Raw genomic sequence first — 18744 nt, 5'->3', positions numbered from 1 at the left:
TTAAGCAACTCTCCTTACAAAACCGAGAGATGGGAAAGAGGAAACTTGATACATGTTTTCCTTCTATTATTGAACTAGCCATTCCCAGTGGATTCCATTTCGTATGTTCAGGGTTTGTTTTCTGCTAGTTGCTTTACGTCGCACCGACACAGATAGTTCTTATGGCGACGATGGGACAGGAAAGGGCTAGGAGTGGGAATGAAGCGGCCGTGGCCTCAATTAAGGTACAGCCCCAGCATTTGCCTGGTGTGAAAATGGGAAACCACGGAAAACCATTTTCAGGGCTGGCGACAGTGGGGTTAGAACCTACTATCTCCCGAATACTGGACACTGGCCGCACGTAAGCGACTGCAGCTATCGAGCTCGGTCAGGGGTTGTTTAAAAATTAGGTCACCACAATGAAGATAAGACTGAATGAACTGGATACTTGCATTAAAACATGGCAAACTTCATTGTCAAATGAACAACCTCTCACCGGTCCACCTACCGATTCTTCGAGTGTTTAATTACTAATTGTTTAAGGGCTATTTGTCTCGAAAACTATTCTTTAGAAATAATTCCCTCAACAAAAGAACCGTGTTTTTTTATCATCATTAAATTTACTGGTGTACGAGTAAGGATATTTTCATAATGTGTTTCAGGTTTTTCCTGTAATCATGTGAGCCTTTTACTATGATCCAAACTGTAAACGTAGACACCATACAGATGCTAATTGTGACCTATATTTTAGAGATCGACAAATGCTTCCGACGAAGTTATGAGATGGACAGCAGACAGTGGTATGAAGGTAAACGGGATGGCAAGTCAGGTTGTAAGTTTCACAAAGAGCAAAAATCCTTTCAGTTTTAATTACCATATTGATCGGCTGAAAGTACATCATGGGGATGATTGGTTTAAGTAAGATTTTCGGCGATGTGAGGATGGCAAAGGGCTAGGATCGGGAAGGTATTGGGGCAGTGGCCTTAACCGCACATCCCCAGCATTCACTGGTGTGTAAGTGGGGAACAATGGAAAATAATATTCATGGCTGCCGAAGGTGGGTTTAAAACTCACATGGTGTTAATTTAACCCTCAACTGGTATCATCTACGTTTGTAACGTAACTGGTATCATACGTCTGTCAGAATCCAGATATTTACTTTTAAATTAAAACATTTGTTCTTAATTTTTTGTTATATATTCAACTTAATTTCTTTAAATATATGTTTGCAAATATGTCAGTGCAAACAGTAGAAGAAAAAAATTACAAACCCAGAAAAAAATAATAAAATATTAGAATGATGCTCCAAAAATGTGGACGCTTCTGCTTTTCTTAAAAATCTAGAAAATATGATTATTACGATTATTTCGCTGATATATCAGTATTATACAAAGACCATCCAAACAAATAAAACATAAAATTACCGGAAAACTCAAAACATAAATTTAAATTTTAAGGTTCAAAGTCACTGTTTGTTAGAAAGCACAATTTTCCTTATCACAGGATATGTTACTTTATTATTATTATTATTATTATTTTTTTGGCGCACTCCAAGCAGATCGGTTTTCCGCACTTCTGGCACTGGTACTTCGTTCTTTTCAGTTGAGGATCGCAAAAGTAGCACGTTTTACGAACCTCGAAGAATTCAGGTTCCTCTTGTTCGTCATCAATCTGATGAATCCTCCTCATCCAGAATGTCAGTTCACGTGGAATTTTCTCCACCTCAGTAAGCTTCCGATGCATTTGAGGATATACCAGTGACTTGGCAAGTGTCTTCATAAAATCAAGCCTAGCCATTATCTCAATAAACACTCAATACTGAATAACGTCATTCCCGAATAATAGTCACGGAACTGGTATCATACGTCTGTCAGACGGCGCGATAAGTTTAATACTCACTTATTCAAGCTGAAACAAAGCGAGCGGTACATCACCTTCCCTGCAGGGAAACAACATTCCAGCTGAGTGGTACACAAGAGAAGAAAGCAGTAGGCTGAGGATAGGAGAGGGGATGGCCTTGGGAAAATTTTCGGCCGTTTCACAGACGTATGATACCAGTTGAGGGTTAAAGAACTTCATTTTGGTGATCACATTAAATAGCTTTTAATTAAAGGTTACATATTTGTCAATATAGCTATGTGGATATTTGGGAGCTGTATAGAGGGTGTAATGGAAAGACCGAATAAGGTAGAGTGAGACCCCAAGAAAAGTATGATTCCAGTACGTTATTATTATTATTATTATTATTATTATTATTATTATTATTATTATTATTATTATTATTATTAACACATCCATCGCAATTGGGAAGTATCCCGGTGGCAATGATCACTTACAGTAGTGTGATACTAAAGTAAAGTTAAAACATAATTACCCGACAACAAGAACAACAAAACTACAACAAGAGAACATCAAGCAATTCCATGGAAAGAAAATATTACAAGAACTACTACTATTCTGTATTTTGCATCATCGTATGCAAATTAAGTATGGGACAATCACCAGAATTACTTGACTCGGGAACTGGAAAATAGAACTCCACCATCTCGGGTTGAGGACACGAATTTACTTAGCACTCTACCACAACGGATAAATTCGCACAACTTATCAACTAGGTCATGGCTGCTTGATTGTGACTGAATAGCTCAGAGCTTGGTTTCGGGAGTAGTGGGTTTGAATCCCAACGTCAGGAGCTTGGAAGATTGGTTTGCATGGTTTAGTATTTTCACACCAAACAAATGTAGGGGCTTTTTCACGGCCGATACGTGCCAGTCCTAGCCCTTTCCCACCCTCGCGTCACGGAAAGCCTTTGATATGTTATTTCGCCGTGAAACTACATGGGAACACGTGAGTCATAGTCCCACTGAGCTTTGTGACTACTTCGCATGGTGTTTCTGGGTGGAATACTTACTTTCTTCCACCTTAGTGATGTAAGGGGATATCAGTTCTAGGTATTCTTTCATATCCAATCTAATTTTTGAGACCTACCACCCTCATTATTCGAATAATCGTGGCTTCATTTCTATCATAATTTCGATAATAATCCTTAATTTTTGATCATTAGTGAATATTAATTGACAGAAAAGGCGACATAAGTCCTGGCAAAATGAAAAGTTGATTAAAATAATTAGAATAACTGTTTGAAGATGACAGGAAAGAACTTTATGATACTGAAGATATGAATTTAGAAAATGGACCAGATATAACAAAACAAGAAGTAATACATGCTACAATGTCCTCAAAAAGTAATGAACACCTGATCCTGATCGCATACCAGCTGACACACTAAAACGCATTAATGAAGAACAATTAAATATCCTAGTGTACTTGTATAATTCAATCTACAACACAGGAGTCATCCCTCGTGAATAGGTACAGTTCATATTTGAACCATTGCCCAAAAAGCCAATGCTCGTCAATGCAGCGATCATTGAACAATCAGTTTCATGAGAGATATTCTTAAACTTACATACGTACATACATACATATATACATACATACATACATACATCATTATAGACCATTATGCCTTTCAGCGTTCAGTCTGAAAACCTCTGTGTATTTACTAAACGTCGCCACAATCCTCTATCTTGAACTAGTGCTGTGGCCCCATTTAGTTCTATAATTCTTACCTTTAAATTGTTAGAAACTGGGTCTAACCATCGTCGTCTTGGTCACCCTCTACTTCTTTTACCCTCCATAACAGAGTCCATTATTCTCCTAGGTAACCTATATTCCTCCATTCACCTCATATGACCCCGCCACCGAAGCTGCTTTATACGTACAGCTTCATCCATAGAGTTTATCCCCAACTTAGCCTTCATCTCCCCATTCAGAGTACCCTCGTGCCATTTTCCCATCTGTTTGTACCAGCAATCATTCTCGCTACTTTCATGTCTGTTACATCTAATTAATAAGATATCCTGAGTCCACCCAGCTTTCCCTCCCGTAAAGCAAAGTTGGTCTGAAAAGAAACCGATGTAAAGATAGTTTCGTCCGGAAGCTGACTTCCTTTTTACAGATTACTGTTGATCGCAACTGCGAGCTCACTGCATTAGCTTTACTGCACCTTGATTCCATCTCATTTACTACATTACCAACCCGGGAGAACACACATCCTAAATAGTTGAAATTATCTCCCTGTTCCAGCTTTGTATCACCAATCTGACATTCAGTTCTACTGAATTTCTCACCTACTGACATCAATTTAGTATTACCATACTCATTACACATATTTTCAAGTTCCAAGATATTAGACTGCAGGTTTTCGGCACAATCTACCATTAAGACCAAGTCAACAGCATAGGCCAGACTGCTCACTACATTTCCACCTAACTGAATCCCGCCCTGCCACTTTATATCTTTCAGTGGATGATCCATGTAAATAACGAACAACGAAGGTGACAGATTAAAGCCTTGTCTAACTCCTGTAAGTACCCTGAACCAAGAACTCAGTCCTCCAGTATGGTGAACAACTATTTCCTCGGTATCCTCGCATATGCTTTCTTTATATCTACGAAACATGAACACAACTGCTATTCCTCTCGTAACATTTTTCAATTACCTGGCGCATACTGAAAATCTGATCCTGACAGCTCCTCTGTGGTCTGAAACCACACTGGTTTTCATCCAACTTCCTCTCAAACCACTGATCGCATCCTCCCTTCCAAGGTACCAGTGAACACTTTGCCTAGCATAATAATCAATGAGATACTTCTATAGTTGTTGCAATCCTTCCTGTTCTCTTGCTTACTGATAGGTGCAATTACTGATTTTGTCCAATCTGAAGGTATCTTACCAACACTCCGTGCTAATCTTACTACTCTATGAAGCCATTTCTTCCCTGCCTTCCCACTATACTTCACCATTTCAGGTCTAATTTTATCTATTCCTGCTGCTTTATGACAATGGAGTTTATTTACCAATCTTTCCACTTCCTCAAGAGCAATTTCACCAACATCATTTTCCTCCTTTCCATGAGCTCGGTTGTTCACTACACCACCAGGAATATTTCCATTTAAGTTGAAGAGATTTTCAAAATATTCTCTCCACCTGTCCTGTGATTCCCTGGAATCTATAATGTGTTCGCCTGAACTACCCAAAACACTATTCATTTCCTTTTTTCACCTCATTTCCTAAGATTCTTTATTACTGTCCGGAAAGGTTTCCCTGCTGCTTGACCTAGCCTTTCCAGGTTATTACCAAAATATTCTCATTGGATTCGACAACTATTTGTTTGGCTCTGTTTCATCTACGTACAATTGCCTGTCTGCATCGGCCCTTGTTTGGAGCCATTTCTGATAAGCCTCCTTTTTACGTTTGCAAAATGCTCTCACTCCATCGTTCCACCAAGATGTTCACTTTTTCTCATCTTTACACACAGTATCCTAGGCATTCCCTTGCTGTTACAACTACAGCATCCCTGTATGCCATCCATTCTCTTTCTATATCCTGAACCTGCTTACTGTCCACTGTTCGGTACTTCTCACTAATCATATCCATGTACTTATGTCTGATATCCTCGTCCTGGAGATTTCCTGCCCATATTCATTTGAAGACAGATTTCACTTTTTCTATCCTAGGCCTACAGATGCTTAGTTCACTACAGATCAGATAGTGATCTGTATCATCGAAATTTCCGAAAAACTTGTACATTGCTAACAGATTTACTGAATTCGAAGTCGGTTAAGATATAGTCTAATATGAATCTAGTACCCCTACCATCCCATGTGTAGCGGCGAATAGCCTTATGCTTGAAGAATGTATTCGTAACAGCTATACACATACTAGCACAGAAGTCTAGCAAACACTTCCCATTCCTATTAGCTTTCATATCTTCCCCATATTTACCAATCACCCTTTCGTATTCTGCAGTTCTATTTCCAACCCTCGCATTGAAATCGACTGTTAGCACTATTCTATCCTTGCTGTTGACCCTGGCCACGATGTCACTCATTGCTTCATAAATTCAACTTCATCCTCATCTGCACCCTCACATGGCGAATACACTGAGACAATATTCTTGTCCTAATTCCTCAAACTGCCAAATCTACCCACATCATTCTCTCATTTACTTGCCTAACAGAAACTATGTTGCGTGCAATGGTATTCCTGATAAACAGCCCCACCCCATACTCTGCCCTTCCATTTCTAACACCCGTCAAGTACACTTTATTATCTCCTATTTCTTCCTCGTTATCTCCCCTTACTTACCCGAATATCACTTACTCCTAGCACATCCAGATGCATCCTCTTTGCTGACTCAGCCAGTTCTACTTTCTTTCTTCTATAAGCCCCATTAATATCGATAGCTGCCCATCGAATTCCATTTCGGTCGCCAAGTTGTTTGCAAGGAGTCCTCGCCTGTCAAATTGGAGTGGGACTCCATTACTCCCATAGGTCCGAGGCTTGCTTAAAATGTTCTGAGCTCGGTAAATTCATGAAGCAGGATGCTACCCTACTTACACATAGTCCAAGTGAGGATTTGCCCTCTAACGGGTTGATTGTGTAGTCCTAGCCACCTGAGCTCAAGGAAGGCTATGACTCTAATGATGTACGAAATTCCCACTCCCATTCCGTAGGAACTGGATTCCCGACTCTCAGGACCACTTACTGGGCCACTCAGCTGTTGCCCGTGGTTCACGAACTACGACGTGACTGCAGTAATCCACACCATGAATCATCATACTCTTAAAACGTGGCGTTACCGAGCTCGATAGCTGCAGTCGCTTAAGTGCGGCCAGTATTCAGTATTCGGGAGATAGTGGGTTCGAACCCCACTGTCGGCAACCCTGAAGATGGTTTTCCGTGGTTTCCCATTTTCACACCAGGCAAATGCTGGGGTTGTACCTTACTTTAAGGCCACGGCCGCTTCCTTCCCACTCCTAGCCTTTTCCTGTCCCATCGTCGCCATAAGACCTATCTGTGTCTGTGCGACGTAAAACAACTAGCAAAAAAAACGTGGCGTTAAAGAGGATTGTGTCATGCTGTTTAGCCGATACTCAGAGGAAATAATACAAGCCGCTTTCGCGGAAGAAACAGCAGGTTTAAAGTTGTGCCCGTTCACACGTTCGCGACAGTTTTCAAAATGGCGCCGACTGAAGGCATGGGCCATGTAATCTATAGCAAGCAACGAATAGACACCTGTTGTGATGACACAGAGGGCCATATACGTCACGGAATGGTCAAGTACTCAGGGTAAAACGGACAGTAGACGGTCTACTGTATTGTTTTTTAAAAAATAGAAAAAACTTGATTATTAAAAAACTTAATCTTGAATTTTCACAACGTAGAGAGAGGACGCAATTACCGTCTGCGGTATAACTCTTTTAGGAGAACCAAAGGATCACATATAAGAAGAGAAATATCTCCAACGGTTGAATCAGGATAAAAAAAGTCTTCGTCGAGATCTACAAGAAGTGCAGACAGAGAATAGACGCACTGAATTCATTAGCAACGAAATCGCGGATACGTCGGAGAGCCACGAGAGAAAATAAAATTAAAAAAATAAAATTAAGGATTACAGACGTCAAAAAAAATTGTATAATGGTCGTACACTGCACTATAATCATCAATTTCGAGACTGACAAGAAGACCATGAGGATGATGTGCTACATACACATGATGGACCAACCTGGGAACAGTTCATCTTACCATACGACCGGGCCATGATGAAGAAGGCGTCGGGAAACCATCCGACCGAGCCATGGCGAAGAAGGCGACGGGAGTCCAGACAGTACTTCCATAACGAAGGAGCGGATGATGTACCAGATGTTCAACCCATGACCTAACCGAAGACCCAACTACATCCAATTGGGAACGGAACAGCTGGACCAGGGACAACCATGAGCGAGCTAAGTCATTCACAATATTTTAATGCATAATTTTTGGTTTGCCTACACATGTACCTTAGGTATGTGCCGATGGACCAATTGTAGACCGATACATAAGAAATGCAAGTGAAAGTTACCAACGAAGTGTGAGATATTTAAGTTCGTAGTTACATGATTTAGCAATATAGCAGGAGTTTCTGATGTAATGGATATATACGTCAACATATATCGACTAAAATACTCGTATGAAGCGTGAGGTTTGAAAGAGAAGTGTGGAAACAGCTGATTATAATGACATACTGGGAGATTATAGAGATTTCATAGAGGTAATGTTACAAGTTGACGTCACGAGTGGTTGTGCGCGGTGTAGAAATAAACAAATGGAATCACGCATTGTTTGCTTCATAGAAAGGGCATTGAACTCAGTCATAGGTTATGAGAAACTGTGACTTGTAAATGTTGTCTTAAAAACAGTGTGGTACTTTGACGTAGTCGTGAATTTGGGAACGCGACGAGTGATTATTGAGGCTACGGTGTTAATATATTAGATGGATGTTGTAATAAGGATACGATTATGTTAATTGGATGAAAGGTTCGAGTTATATATAGTGATATGAGAAGTTTTTACTCTCACGATGCAGGGACCATCGAGTACCTGCAAGTTAAGGTATGCCACACTACAAGTTTGTTTTTATGATTTGTTTACGTAAGATTGCCCACACCGCTGGAGCAACCCAAGCCAAGGTACGAACAGGATTTACTATTGTAGATGTATGCTCGTGACGTAATCGTATGTCAATGTAGAGGTGTTATAATGAACATCGGAATACTAGGATGCTTTGAATAGCAGTATTTAACCAAATGCATTTACGACACCGATGTATATGAGAGTATGCTTCTGAACCTCGCGGCATAGAGCTTCCATAGTAATCGTGTAAGAATAAAGTAACTTGCATTGAAGTTGAATGTTATTGGAATATAATGAAGGAAAGGGACATTGAACCTAAAAGGACATGTGTATGACAGCTAAGGATTATGTTGAAATTAGTTAGATAGCTAGATCGATTAATATTCTCCGTTTGAACGTACATTTTTTTAAATGAACTACAGCTCGGGAAAGGCTAGAGTAGGAGCCGTATTTATCAGGCACTACGAACGAATGCCTTAGTTCGTAAGTAGTTATCCATGCACAACGAGATCGTTGCAACAAAATCATGATTTCGGATTTTACTCAAAATTATCTTGATTTACTCAGATCTATTTTGATTTATTCAGATTTATTCAAACTTAACTTATTAGTGGATTTGAGATGCACTTCGGCTTAACATTGTGTCTAAGTCAGACTTGTTTAATCAGACTAAAGGAAATGAACTATCGTAACGAGTTAATGGTGTTGGTATTACACTTACGTCTCAACTACAACATGGACCTCAGATGTCCAGTGATCTATTGTGTGCCATATTTTTCGATTTGCGACCTTTACCAACATCTCTGTCTTATGTTATTGGAGTATTACATGAGTATTCACATACTTAAATATTGCTCCGGCCACTAAATTCTAAGTATCGGGTCGCAAGTCATACAAAGATTCCAAACTGGAATAGTATTTATGAACATAAGTTCCAACATATGGCATATAATCATTTCTCAGGGTAAAAATTCGCTTCGTTGTTCCTAAATGCATTAAATAAATCGCAGATTCCGTTGAAGAGTCGCCATCCGTTGAAATAGTCACACCATATCCTTATGTTAAAAGAAATTATCCGATCCTCACCTAATATTCATCATAAGCTAACTCAATAATTCCGTATACTATCTTACTACTACCTACTTAAAGAATAGAAATGCAAAATCAAATCTAAATCTAATTTATTAGCATGCTAATGTATAATAAAATTGAATAATATATATTCATTGGCAATAAGGAAAGGAAAATCATAGTATTATAATTATCATTCTCAAAATGCTTGGTTTCCGGGATAAACATATTTGAAAGAACTTTAAATCTTTAACATATTTGCTTACATATTTGTTAATAACCAAATTATACCATATCTTCCATGATCAAATTCATATAAGGGGAAAAATAGGGATCAGAACTTTATTAAATCAAGGAGGAGTGGAATATCTTTCATTTAATGTTGTTTGGGCTTTTCATTGGGGCATAAGTTAAGTTTCATTTTGGATTTCGGTCTATTTGACCAAAAATTTATCCAAACACATGTTTGGATTCTTGTTTGTATTCTTGTTTGCGACTCTCCACGTTACGAGATAAGCATTAGCATGTTTAATTATGGGTTCAAAACACCCATACAGTTACCAATATTCCTATCATAACCCAAATGAATAAATTAAATCAGTACATCACCATATGTACAACTCAAACCAAATAAATCTAGTACGGAGTGCCATAGATTTGTCGGTCCTTCATTCTACTCTACGAAAATCGTGCCATACAATCCTATTCATGTGCCAATATATATTTACATACTCCCAAATATTTCCTCGCTGTGCCATAGTTTCGATAAAGCAAAACGTACTCCGTGTAAGCGCTAACGTGCTGACCTTCAAATACGTAAATGTGCGAGATTTCATTCTATTCCCAAAAATATATATATCGTAATGCATAACAAACACGTAACCTCTCCATATCATCCTCCGACAGTTACAACGAAACACAAACAGCATGGCTCGAGACATGCATTCATCTCAACATGGCCTATGTTCATTACTTGCAGTGCTAACCCAAATCTAAATATAATATGTAACACAGGAATCCGCATTTCAATTATCTATCCCATTCTTCAATAACGAACAGAAACATATCTCCTCATTCTACTTATAACATGCCACATTAACATTTCATTTCCTCTGTATATATATATATTCCTCCATATTTAAAATATTTCATCACTCATTTCCACTAAAATAACCTCTGTGTTACGGACGCAATATTCAATAACCTGATTATTGTCTTATACACTGCAACTTCGTAATATTTCAAGCACTACTTTACCATATTATTATCATACTGGCCATGATTGGTATACATATTGACCTGAAGTTCTAGGTTACGTCTTAAATCTCGCTTATATTTATACATCCATAACTGGTTAAACGCTTCACGGTCTATACGTATTAATTGGCACAAAACATGCATATGAGCACTGCAGTTATATAGCTTAAAATAGCACATTTCATCGGCTAATAATTGGCATTTATATTCATATATCCTTTCATTGACACTTGATCTCTTATATCTAGCACTCCTGTACACCTATAAATATTTTTCATTAATTGATTTGAAATTCATTACGATGCAACTCATAATACTTATCTCGTAACGGGATTTTTCTGCTGGATCTCTGCTGGACTACGGCATCATGGAGTAGGCAACCACTGCGATCCGAAGACTACGTCATCTGCGGCTTCATCTTGGGGCTTGGCTTGAGCTAATCAGTCTTGAGCAAAACATTTCCTCTGTTTAAGCTGAGTCCATCTTGTCACCAGTCATCATGCAATCATAAAAGAACAAATACATAGTAGAGTACATAGTATACTGGTGAATAATAGGCAATTCAATTCGCAATACTTGTTCTTGGAAACTCGTGTTAGACGAAAATATTCTTTTCTTTAAATTTATAATTTTCTCTAATTTGGCCTATTCCTTGCTCTTTCTTTTGCTTAAACAGATATTGCCTCCCTCCTGGAAACAATAAAATTATGCCGCTATGGTACTGATTTCGGCAACGTGTAATTCAGCTGAAGCTTCCTTTCCGTTTCTGAATTCAGATTTCACAGTGACGAATATTTCTTTCAAATCTCGTCTTCTTCCGTATTATGTTATTGCAGATATATTCTTCTATTCTGTTAATATACCAATATTTTCGTATTCGACGTTGATTTAATACTTTTTATAATCTTTCTATAAGCCGTGAAACTTCTCTTCAACTTGTAGCTTTTTCTTCACAAAGTAGTCAAGAATCGTTCTCTTTCAAATTTTTCCGTCCGTCATTATTTAACTCTTGAGATTCTTTTCCCTTGCGGCCGGGCGATATCGATTTATTAGATCATTACTCTGTGTACTTGCACCTGAAGTTATTGTCCGCCATCTTTGTCCACTGTATTCATTACATTGACGGCCGCTAATGTAACGTAATGGTACAATTGTAAATGTGTAAATACTTAACTTTTACTTCACAAAGGAACTGAACTTCATAATTTAAATACTGGATATTATTTTCGTTTTTTTTACGAGCCAGCGCTGACTCATTATCCATAGTTATTTCACGCAATTTAAAGTAATGCCTCGCATAATATGCTAATTTAATAATTCAATATTTTATCAATAAATATCTTATTTATTTTCTATAATTGCATGTGTCATGAATTCTTCCATTACTGTCTAGTTCATAAGTTAGTTGATAGCTAAGTGAAGTACTAAATAATTAAGTGTTGCATTTAATCATGACAAGTTCTCTAGAAGTCAATAATTCAGATAAAAGTTGTCGACGATTATTATTATTATGTCGTGAGTGTCTGTAGGTGTCACCCGTGAGTTGGGATTCTCTTGAACTCACGTTAAGCGTATTCTATAGTAAGATTACATGTCTTACTTGCCATTAGATAACCCTGAGGTATCCGCTGAGCGACTCCATTTCGTCTAACTAGGCTGCCCAACGACGAGTAAAAAATGGAGGTATCGGGTAAAGAATGTAATCATCGACTACGACTGTTACAAAGTTAATGGAAAAACAATCAACAACTTATGATTTGCAGGTGATACATTGTTGTTCGCAGAAAGCCTACAAGATTTACAGTGGCAGGCCAACGGCATCATGGACGCAAGTGACCAATGGGGCTTAACACTTAAAGTAAGTTAGACAGGGTTTATGGTAGTATCCCGATTACAACACCAAGAGAGCTTGATGATCAATGGAGAGACAGTACAGCAAGTGACAAAGTACAATCATTTGGGAACAAATGTAGACTACAAAATTGACTGTACTGTGTAAACAATATCCAGGATTGACCAATCCAGAAATGCATTCAATAAAATGAGGAGAGTGTTCTGTAGCAGAGGCCTGAGTTTTCATATGCAAATTAGACTTCTGAGATGTTACGTCTTCTCCATCTCATTCTGTGGAGTTGAGATGTAGGCCATAAAGAAAAGAGAAATGGATGGCTTAGAGGCATTTGAGTTATTGACGTTCAGAAGGCTATTGCGGTTGAGTTGGACAGATAAGTCACGAACGATGAGGTAATGAGGCGAATGGGAAAGATAAAGGAAATATTAAATACTGTCAAAATCAGAAGGCTCAGTATCTCGGTCTTGTGATGCGAGGAGAGAAATATCATCTACTGCAGCTGGTCATTCAAGGGAAGATACAGGGCAAAAGAAGACTGGGAAGGAGTCGCATTTTTTAGATTGATAATCTGAAAACTTCGTTCAACTGTTCCACTATTGAGCTGTTTTGCCCTGTAACATCTAAGGTGAAAATCTCTTTGATGGTAGACGACCTTCTAAGAGGAGATGGCACTTGAGGAAGAAGAGGGGCCTTGAAAAACTACTTACAAAAGACCTCCACCATCATCTATTAAATCTATACCATGACGACGAACTCACCATTGATAGACACAGGAACAGAAGCAATCGTAGAAAATCCAATTATGGTGGCAACATATATATGAGTGATTTTCCATTGCCTCTGAATATCCAGTTAGGGACAACATCATGGTTGCATGTAATCATGCTTAGTGGTGGTGGTAATTATTGTTTTAAGAGAAAGTACAACTAGGCAACCATCCTCTATAAACACTAATCGGAGAGAAAAAATGGAAGGGACCCGATACTTCGAAAAATGATGGTATCGGCCAAAGAAAGACAAGGGCCACGGAGGGCGAGATAATGAAAGAGTCCCTAGACCTCGAATCGTCTAATACCCTAGGGGTCGGAAAAGAAGAAAAGTTGAGCAAGGAAGGTAGGATAGGGCAGATGAAAGCGAGGAGCCTAGCATAAATAAGTGGAAGCAATGCCAGGAGGTGGCTAAGTGCCCCGTGGTTTTTCACCCTCGCTCCCAAGTTCAGAGCCCCTGGGGCCGATTTTAGTCGCCTCTTACGACAAGCAGGGGATATCGTCGGTGTTATTATACCGCCCCCAGCCACAGGGGCGATAATAATGCTCGTCACTGTACTGTTGGACTTAGGATTTTTCAGCGGTCTCACTTTCTTTGTCGGTGAGTACAGTACCGTACAAGTACAATAAGAGATGAAATGCATCGTAGTAGGCAGAGTGTCGAGGCGTTCGCTTATGTGATTCCTTCTCTGGAACTAGAGATCCAATTCGCTAGACTGTAAGTGTAGAACATGACGTGAGCCTTTACGAACCATGAGGAATGTTAAAAATGACACTTTTCAGGTATGTAATTTGGCTTGCGTTTAATTTTTCCGGAACAGGGCGAGTTGGCCGTGCGGTTAGGGGTGCGCAGTTATGAGCTTCCATCCGGGAGATAGTGGGTTCGAATCCCACTGTCGGCAGCCCTGAAGGTGGTTTTCCGTGGTTTCCCATTTTCACACCACTCAAATGTGGGGTTGTACCTTAATTCAGGCCTCGGCCGCATTCTTACAACTCCTAGCCCTTTCCTATCCCATCGTCGCCATAAGACCTATCTGTGCCGGTGCGACGTAAAGCCATTAACAAAAGAAACATTTCTGAAAATAAAATGTATATGACTATAGTTAAGAGGCCTGAACATAAATCATTTGACAACTGATATTCGTATAGCAAACCGACCCGAATTCCAAGAGATAACTTGAATGTCTAAACGCAAACTCGGGCCCTTCACATATCAGTACCGTTAGAATCTCTCGGAGGTGTGAAAAAATCGTATAACAAGAGCTACTCTACGAACTTTGAGGACCATGTTATGTCGTCGCCAGAAGACCTATCTGTGTCGGTGGAACGTAAAGTCATTTGTAAATTAAAAAAAGAGAGACAATGTTGTGTGGGGTAGGGAAGTAATAATAATGATGTTATTAGCTTTACGTCCCAATAACTACTTTTTGCGGTTTTCGGAGACGCCAAGGTGCCGGAATTTAGTCTCGAAGGAGTTCTTTTACGTGCCAATAAATCTACCGACACGAGACTGACGTATTTTAGCACCTTCAAATACCACCGGACTGAGCCAGGATCGAACCTGCCAAGTTGGGGTGAGAAGGCCAGCGCTTCAACCGTCTTAGACACTCAGCTCGGGGTACGGTGAGGGGGGGGGGGGTGGAGGGAGTCAGGAGATCGTTCGTGAGTCATATTGAGTTTTGATTGTAAATTCCGACTCGTGGTTATGTGCATTACTGTATAGAAAATACTGTATCAGAAGCAATGACAAGGACAATTAGGGCACAAGTTGCATGGTGCGTGAAATTTCGAAAATAACCAAATATTTTGAAACATTGCATAGTATAATATCGTTGGAAAGAGGATTTGAATACGATTAAACACGGCCTTCATCATTCCTCTCAGGCTTCAACTTCACCAGCTTTAATCACACGGAACCGTATTGTATTCCATTTCTGTTTATAGATAAGCGACCATTCTTAGACTAGAATCATAGCTACCGCTTTCTATGAGATATAAACAGTTCCAATGGATTTACATGTAGTGATCGTCCTGGAGTAATTAATATTAGTTACGGTCTTGTTCACAGATGGTGACTCCCTCAGAGGATGGACCCAGTACCCTAGATGCCCTGCGAGAGGTCAAGGGCTCTAGTCAACTGGAATGGACTGACCTCGTAGGATCTTCACTCGCTCTTCGACAGTCGGAAATGTTAGTACCTTTTTCCTCAGGGAAGATAAAAATTTTATTAGGTACCAGTAGATTCAAAAAGTAACTCAGCTTGCTACGTAGGCAACTTCACTGCCTTGGCTGTGTCTTGTATATTTTATGGTTCCTGGCGTGAGGTAAAATGCATGCTTGAAGTGTTCTTCAATTCAGGAATGGCACATTACGAAATCATTCCTGAAGTTGGAGCTGTCACTAAGGAGATATTAAATTATGCCATTGTGCGGTGTACTTATGGTACATTGTGACGTATAAGACATCATTGGAGACGTAATTGAGTTTTAGTCACCACAGTGCCCCAGCATTATGATCGCTCCTAAACAATAAAGTCCTTCCTCAGCCTCAGTATTGTCCCGATCTTGCGCCATAGTTCGGCTACATGTTTCCAAAAAGTCAAAATCTTGCTGAAGGAACGGATGTTCACGTCGTATAGAAAGGTAAGGACAAGCGTGGCTTGATATATGAAGGAAATTGCCGAAGTTGGACTGAAGGACAGTTTCGAAAATTGGCGCAGACCATACTCAAGAGGAGGTGTTAAAAAAATTCCACTTCTTCCGAAATATAATTTTCTACTCAAGTTCTGTTACTTTTATCACTCTACTGGTATATCAACAATCTTTGACAATATTACACATATACCGGTATATGCATGATTTAAAGTTATTGGATGTAATCTAAGGATGCTCTTGTAGAACAATACAAGGGATTGTTTATTTTATAGGTACTTTATATTGTCATATGTGTTGTAATTAGTGCTTCGAGAGACCATACAAGTTTTGAAGTTACATTAAAACACTAGCAGTGAGTAAATGAGGCTATATTGGAATACTGGCAAGTTTTCTTCACATTGATTAGTCTTATATATGTCAGAGTTCATTATCTGCAGTTCACCAGAAAAATGTTAAAGCAAAGTGGAATTTTACTTCAGAGCAACAAAACTGCTTTACACTCTGTAGCACACAAAAAAAAAGCTAAAATGATTCCCTACCAATTTCTGAATTATAGTGTCATCGAAAGTGATGACACCTAAAATTTCACACCGGTAGTTGTTATGTAACGATTGATACGTTAGAACTGACCCAAGTTATTTTCGACTCCAGGCTTTCTGAAATTATAAATTCCAATTATTAACCAACTAATCGACGGTTCCAAGCAGTAACGTTGTAACACACTTTTTTGGGGTTTTGAGGTAAGTCAACCACTGAACCAACATTGAAATTGTCCATGATATGAACCATAAAATGTATGTTTGCAATTTAAGAAAATTATTCCAAAAAGTAATAATATTGTAATAGGAACTAGATCCCTTGATACAGGTATTAACATTGTATCTTGAGCTGCAATTATAGAACTCGAAGCTTTTCATTGTCGCGGAACATTGTCGAATTTTCAAATATAATTGATAGATTTATTTTATCATCTTTCCTACACTGTAAAAACATTATTATGCTTATTTTGTTTTGGCTCCTTTTCACAGATAATGGTGTACAAATTGGTACTAAAGAATCCTGTATTGCTTCTTCCTCGTCACATTATTTCGAAGCGTACTGTAAGTGAAACGGTGAGGGATTTTAACTTCTACACTAGGAAAATGGTCCAAACGGCACTCAATATCGTGGAAGACAAAAAAGTAATTGGTTTAGGTACCGGTATATGTTTTTGGTATAATAATAATAATAATAACAATAATAATAGAAAGAAAGTGTCAATAAACGGAAGGATTCCAAGGTCGCGAGGGAAGGAAAAGGAGACAAAGTGAGCAGATAAGGAGTATTGGAGGAAGAAGAAGGAACAAAAAAGGATGAAGCATTGAAATTGTCTCGTGGTCCTTAGAATGCCCTAACAGAGAAATACATAAATAAACAAATAAATAAATAATAAATAAATAAATAGATAAACAAATAAATAAACTTAGAAAACTGCAGCTGAAGGAAAGGAAGATCTTGAAAAAATCATGGGCCCTATTAAAGAAGAAGGCAAGTACAGAATCAGGCACAACAACGAACTGTACCAACAATTGGAGAGCATTACAACATCTATGAGGAAGAGGAGATTGAACTTCTATGGTCATGTCATGAGAATGGACAATCAGAGGCTCACCTCCAGAATCTTCCACACCATCTCTAGAGGGAAAGCGACTAATGCCAAATGGGCAAGACTCGTCAGAAAAGACCTTCAAGAATTGGACATTGTTCCCAGTGAAATTTATGACAGTGATAGGTACAGAACGTTGATCAAAACATCAAAATCTCTCCAGTCACTAACAGAAAAAAACAGTACGTCCGGGAGGAGGTGTGAAATGGACTCAGGAGCGAAAAGACAGTCACAGTGCCAGAATGAAGGAGTACTGGTCAAAGAAGAAAGCTGCTAGAGATAAGAACCATGTGGTCCATAGCAGGCCCATACGGAACTAAATAAATAAATAAATAAATAAATAAATAAATAAATAAATAAATAAATAAATAAATAAATAAATAAATAAATAAATAAATACATTAATAATAATGATAGATGGCTTTTAATTATAGGGAATAATATTTGACTGAATTACTTACCGAGTCATTGCTTGTGTACGTTTTATATGCAGTCGTTAATCTATATGATTAACCCGTGCCCCGTTAGAAACAATGAATTGTCGTCCACCAGGAAATGTCCGCCGCTTGTTATGGACGTAGATTTATCGCAAATCATTTTTAACATCTTTTTTCTGCTAGTGGCTTTACCGTCACAGATAGGTTTTATGGCGGCGATGGGATAGGAAAGGCATAGGAGTTGGAAGGAGGCGGCCATGGCCTTAACTGAGGTACAGCGCTAGTATTTGCCTGGTATGAAAATGGGAAACCACGGGAAACCATCTTCAGGGCTGCCGACAGTGGGATTCGAACCCACTTTCTCCCGGATGCAAGTTCAGACCCGCACGACCAACTCGCCCGGTTTATTTTAAACAAACTTGCATTGTATTTTACTGAACGTTTTGGAAAATAAATTTTCTTTAAATGCTAATAAAATGTGTTTGTTTCTTACCTTTACATGTTGGGCTTAGTATGGGATGCCTCGAAAAAGGAGTTGAAGCACAAGGGCACATTTCCGCAG

General features: G+C 38.8%; 1 protein-coding gene across 1 annotated transcript in view; it reads left to right on the top strand.

Annotated features, from left to right (window-relative positions):
• Positions 1-18744, top strand: part of LOC136881601 (neuroendocrine convertase 1) — a 313703-nt gene that overhangs the window by 293719 nt on the left and 1240 nt on the right. Inside the window, exon 14 of the mRNA XM_067154163.2 lies at positions 15515-15636. Coding sequence (XP_067010264.2) covers positions 15515-15636 — 122 coding nt within the window. The remainder of the gene's footprint in view (positions 1-15514; positions 15637-18744) is intronic.

The sequence above is a fragment of the Anabrus simplex genome, chromosome 1, assembly GCF_040414725.1.
Source record: "Anabrus simplex isolate iqAnaSimp1 chromosome 1, ASM4041472v1, whole genome shotgun sequence".
In the NCBI taxonomy this organism is placed as follows: domain Eukaryota; kingdom Metazoa; phylum Arthropoda; class Insecta; order Orthoptera; family Tettigoniidae; genus Anabrus; species Anabrus simplex.
Note: the sequence above shows the minus strand (reverse complement) of the source record. Positions and strands in the feature narration are given on the sequence as shown.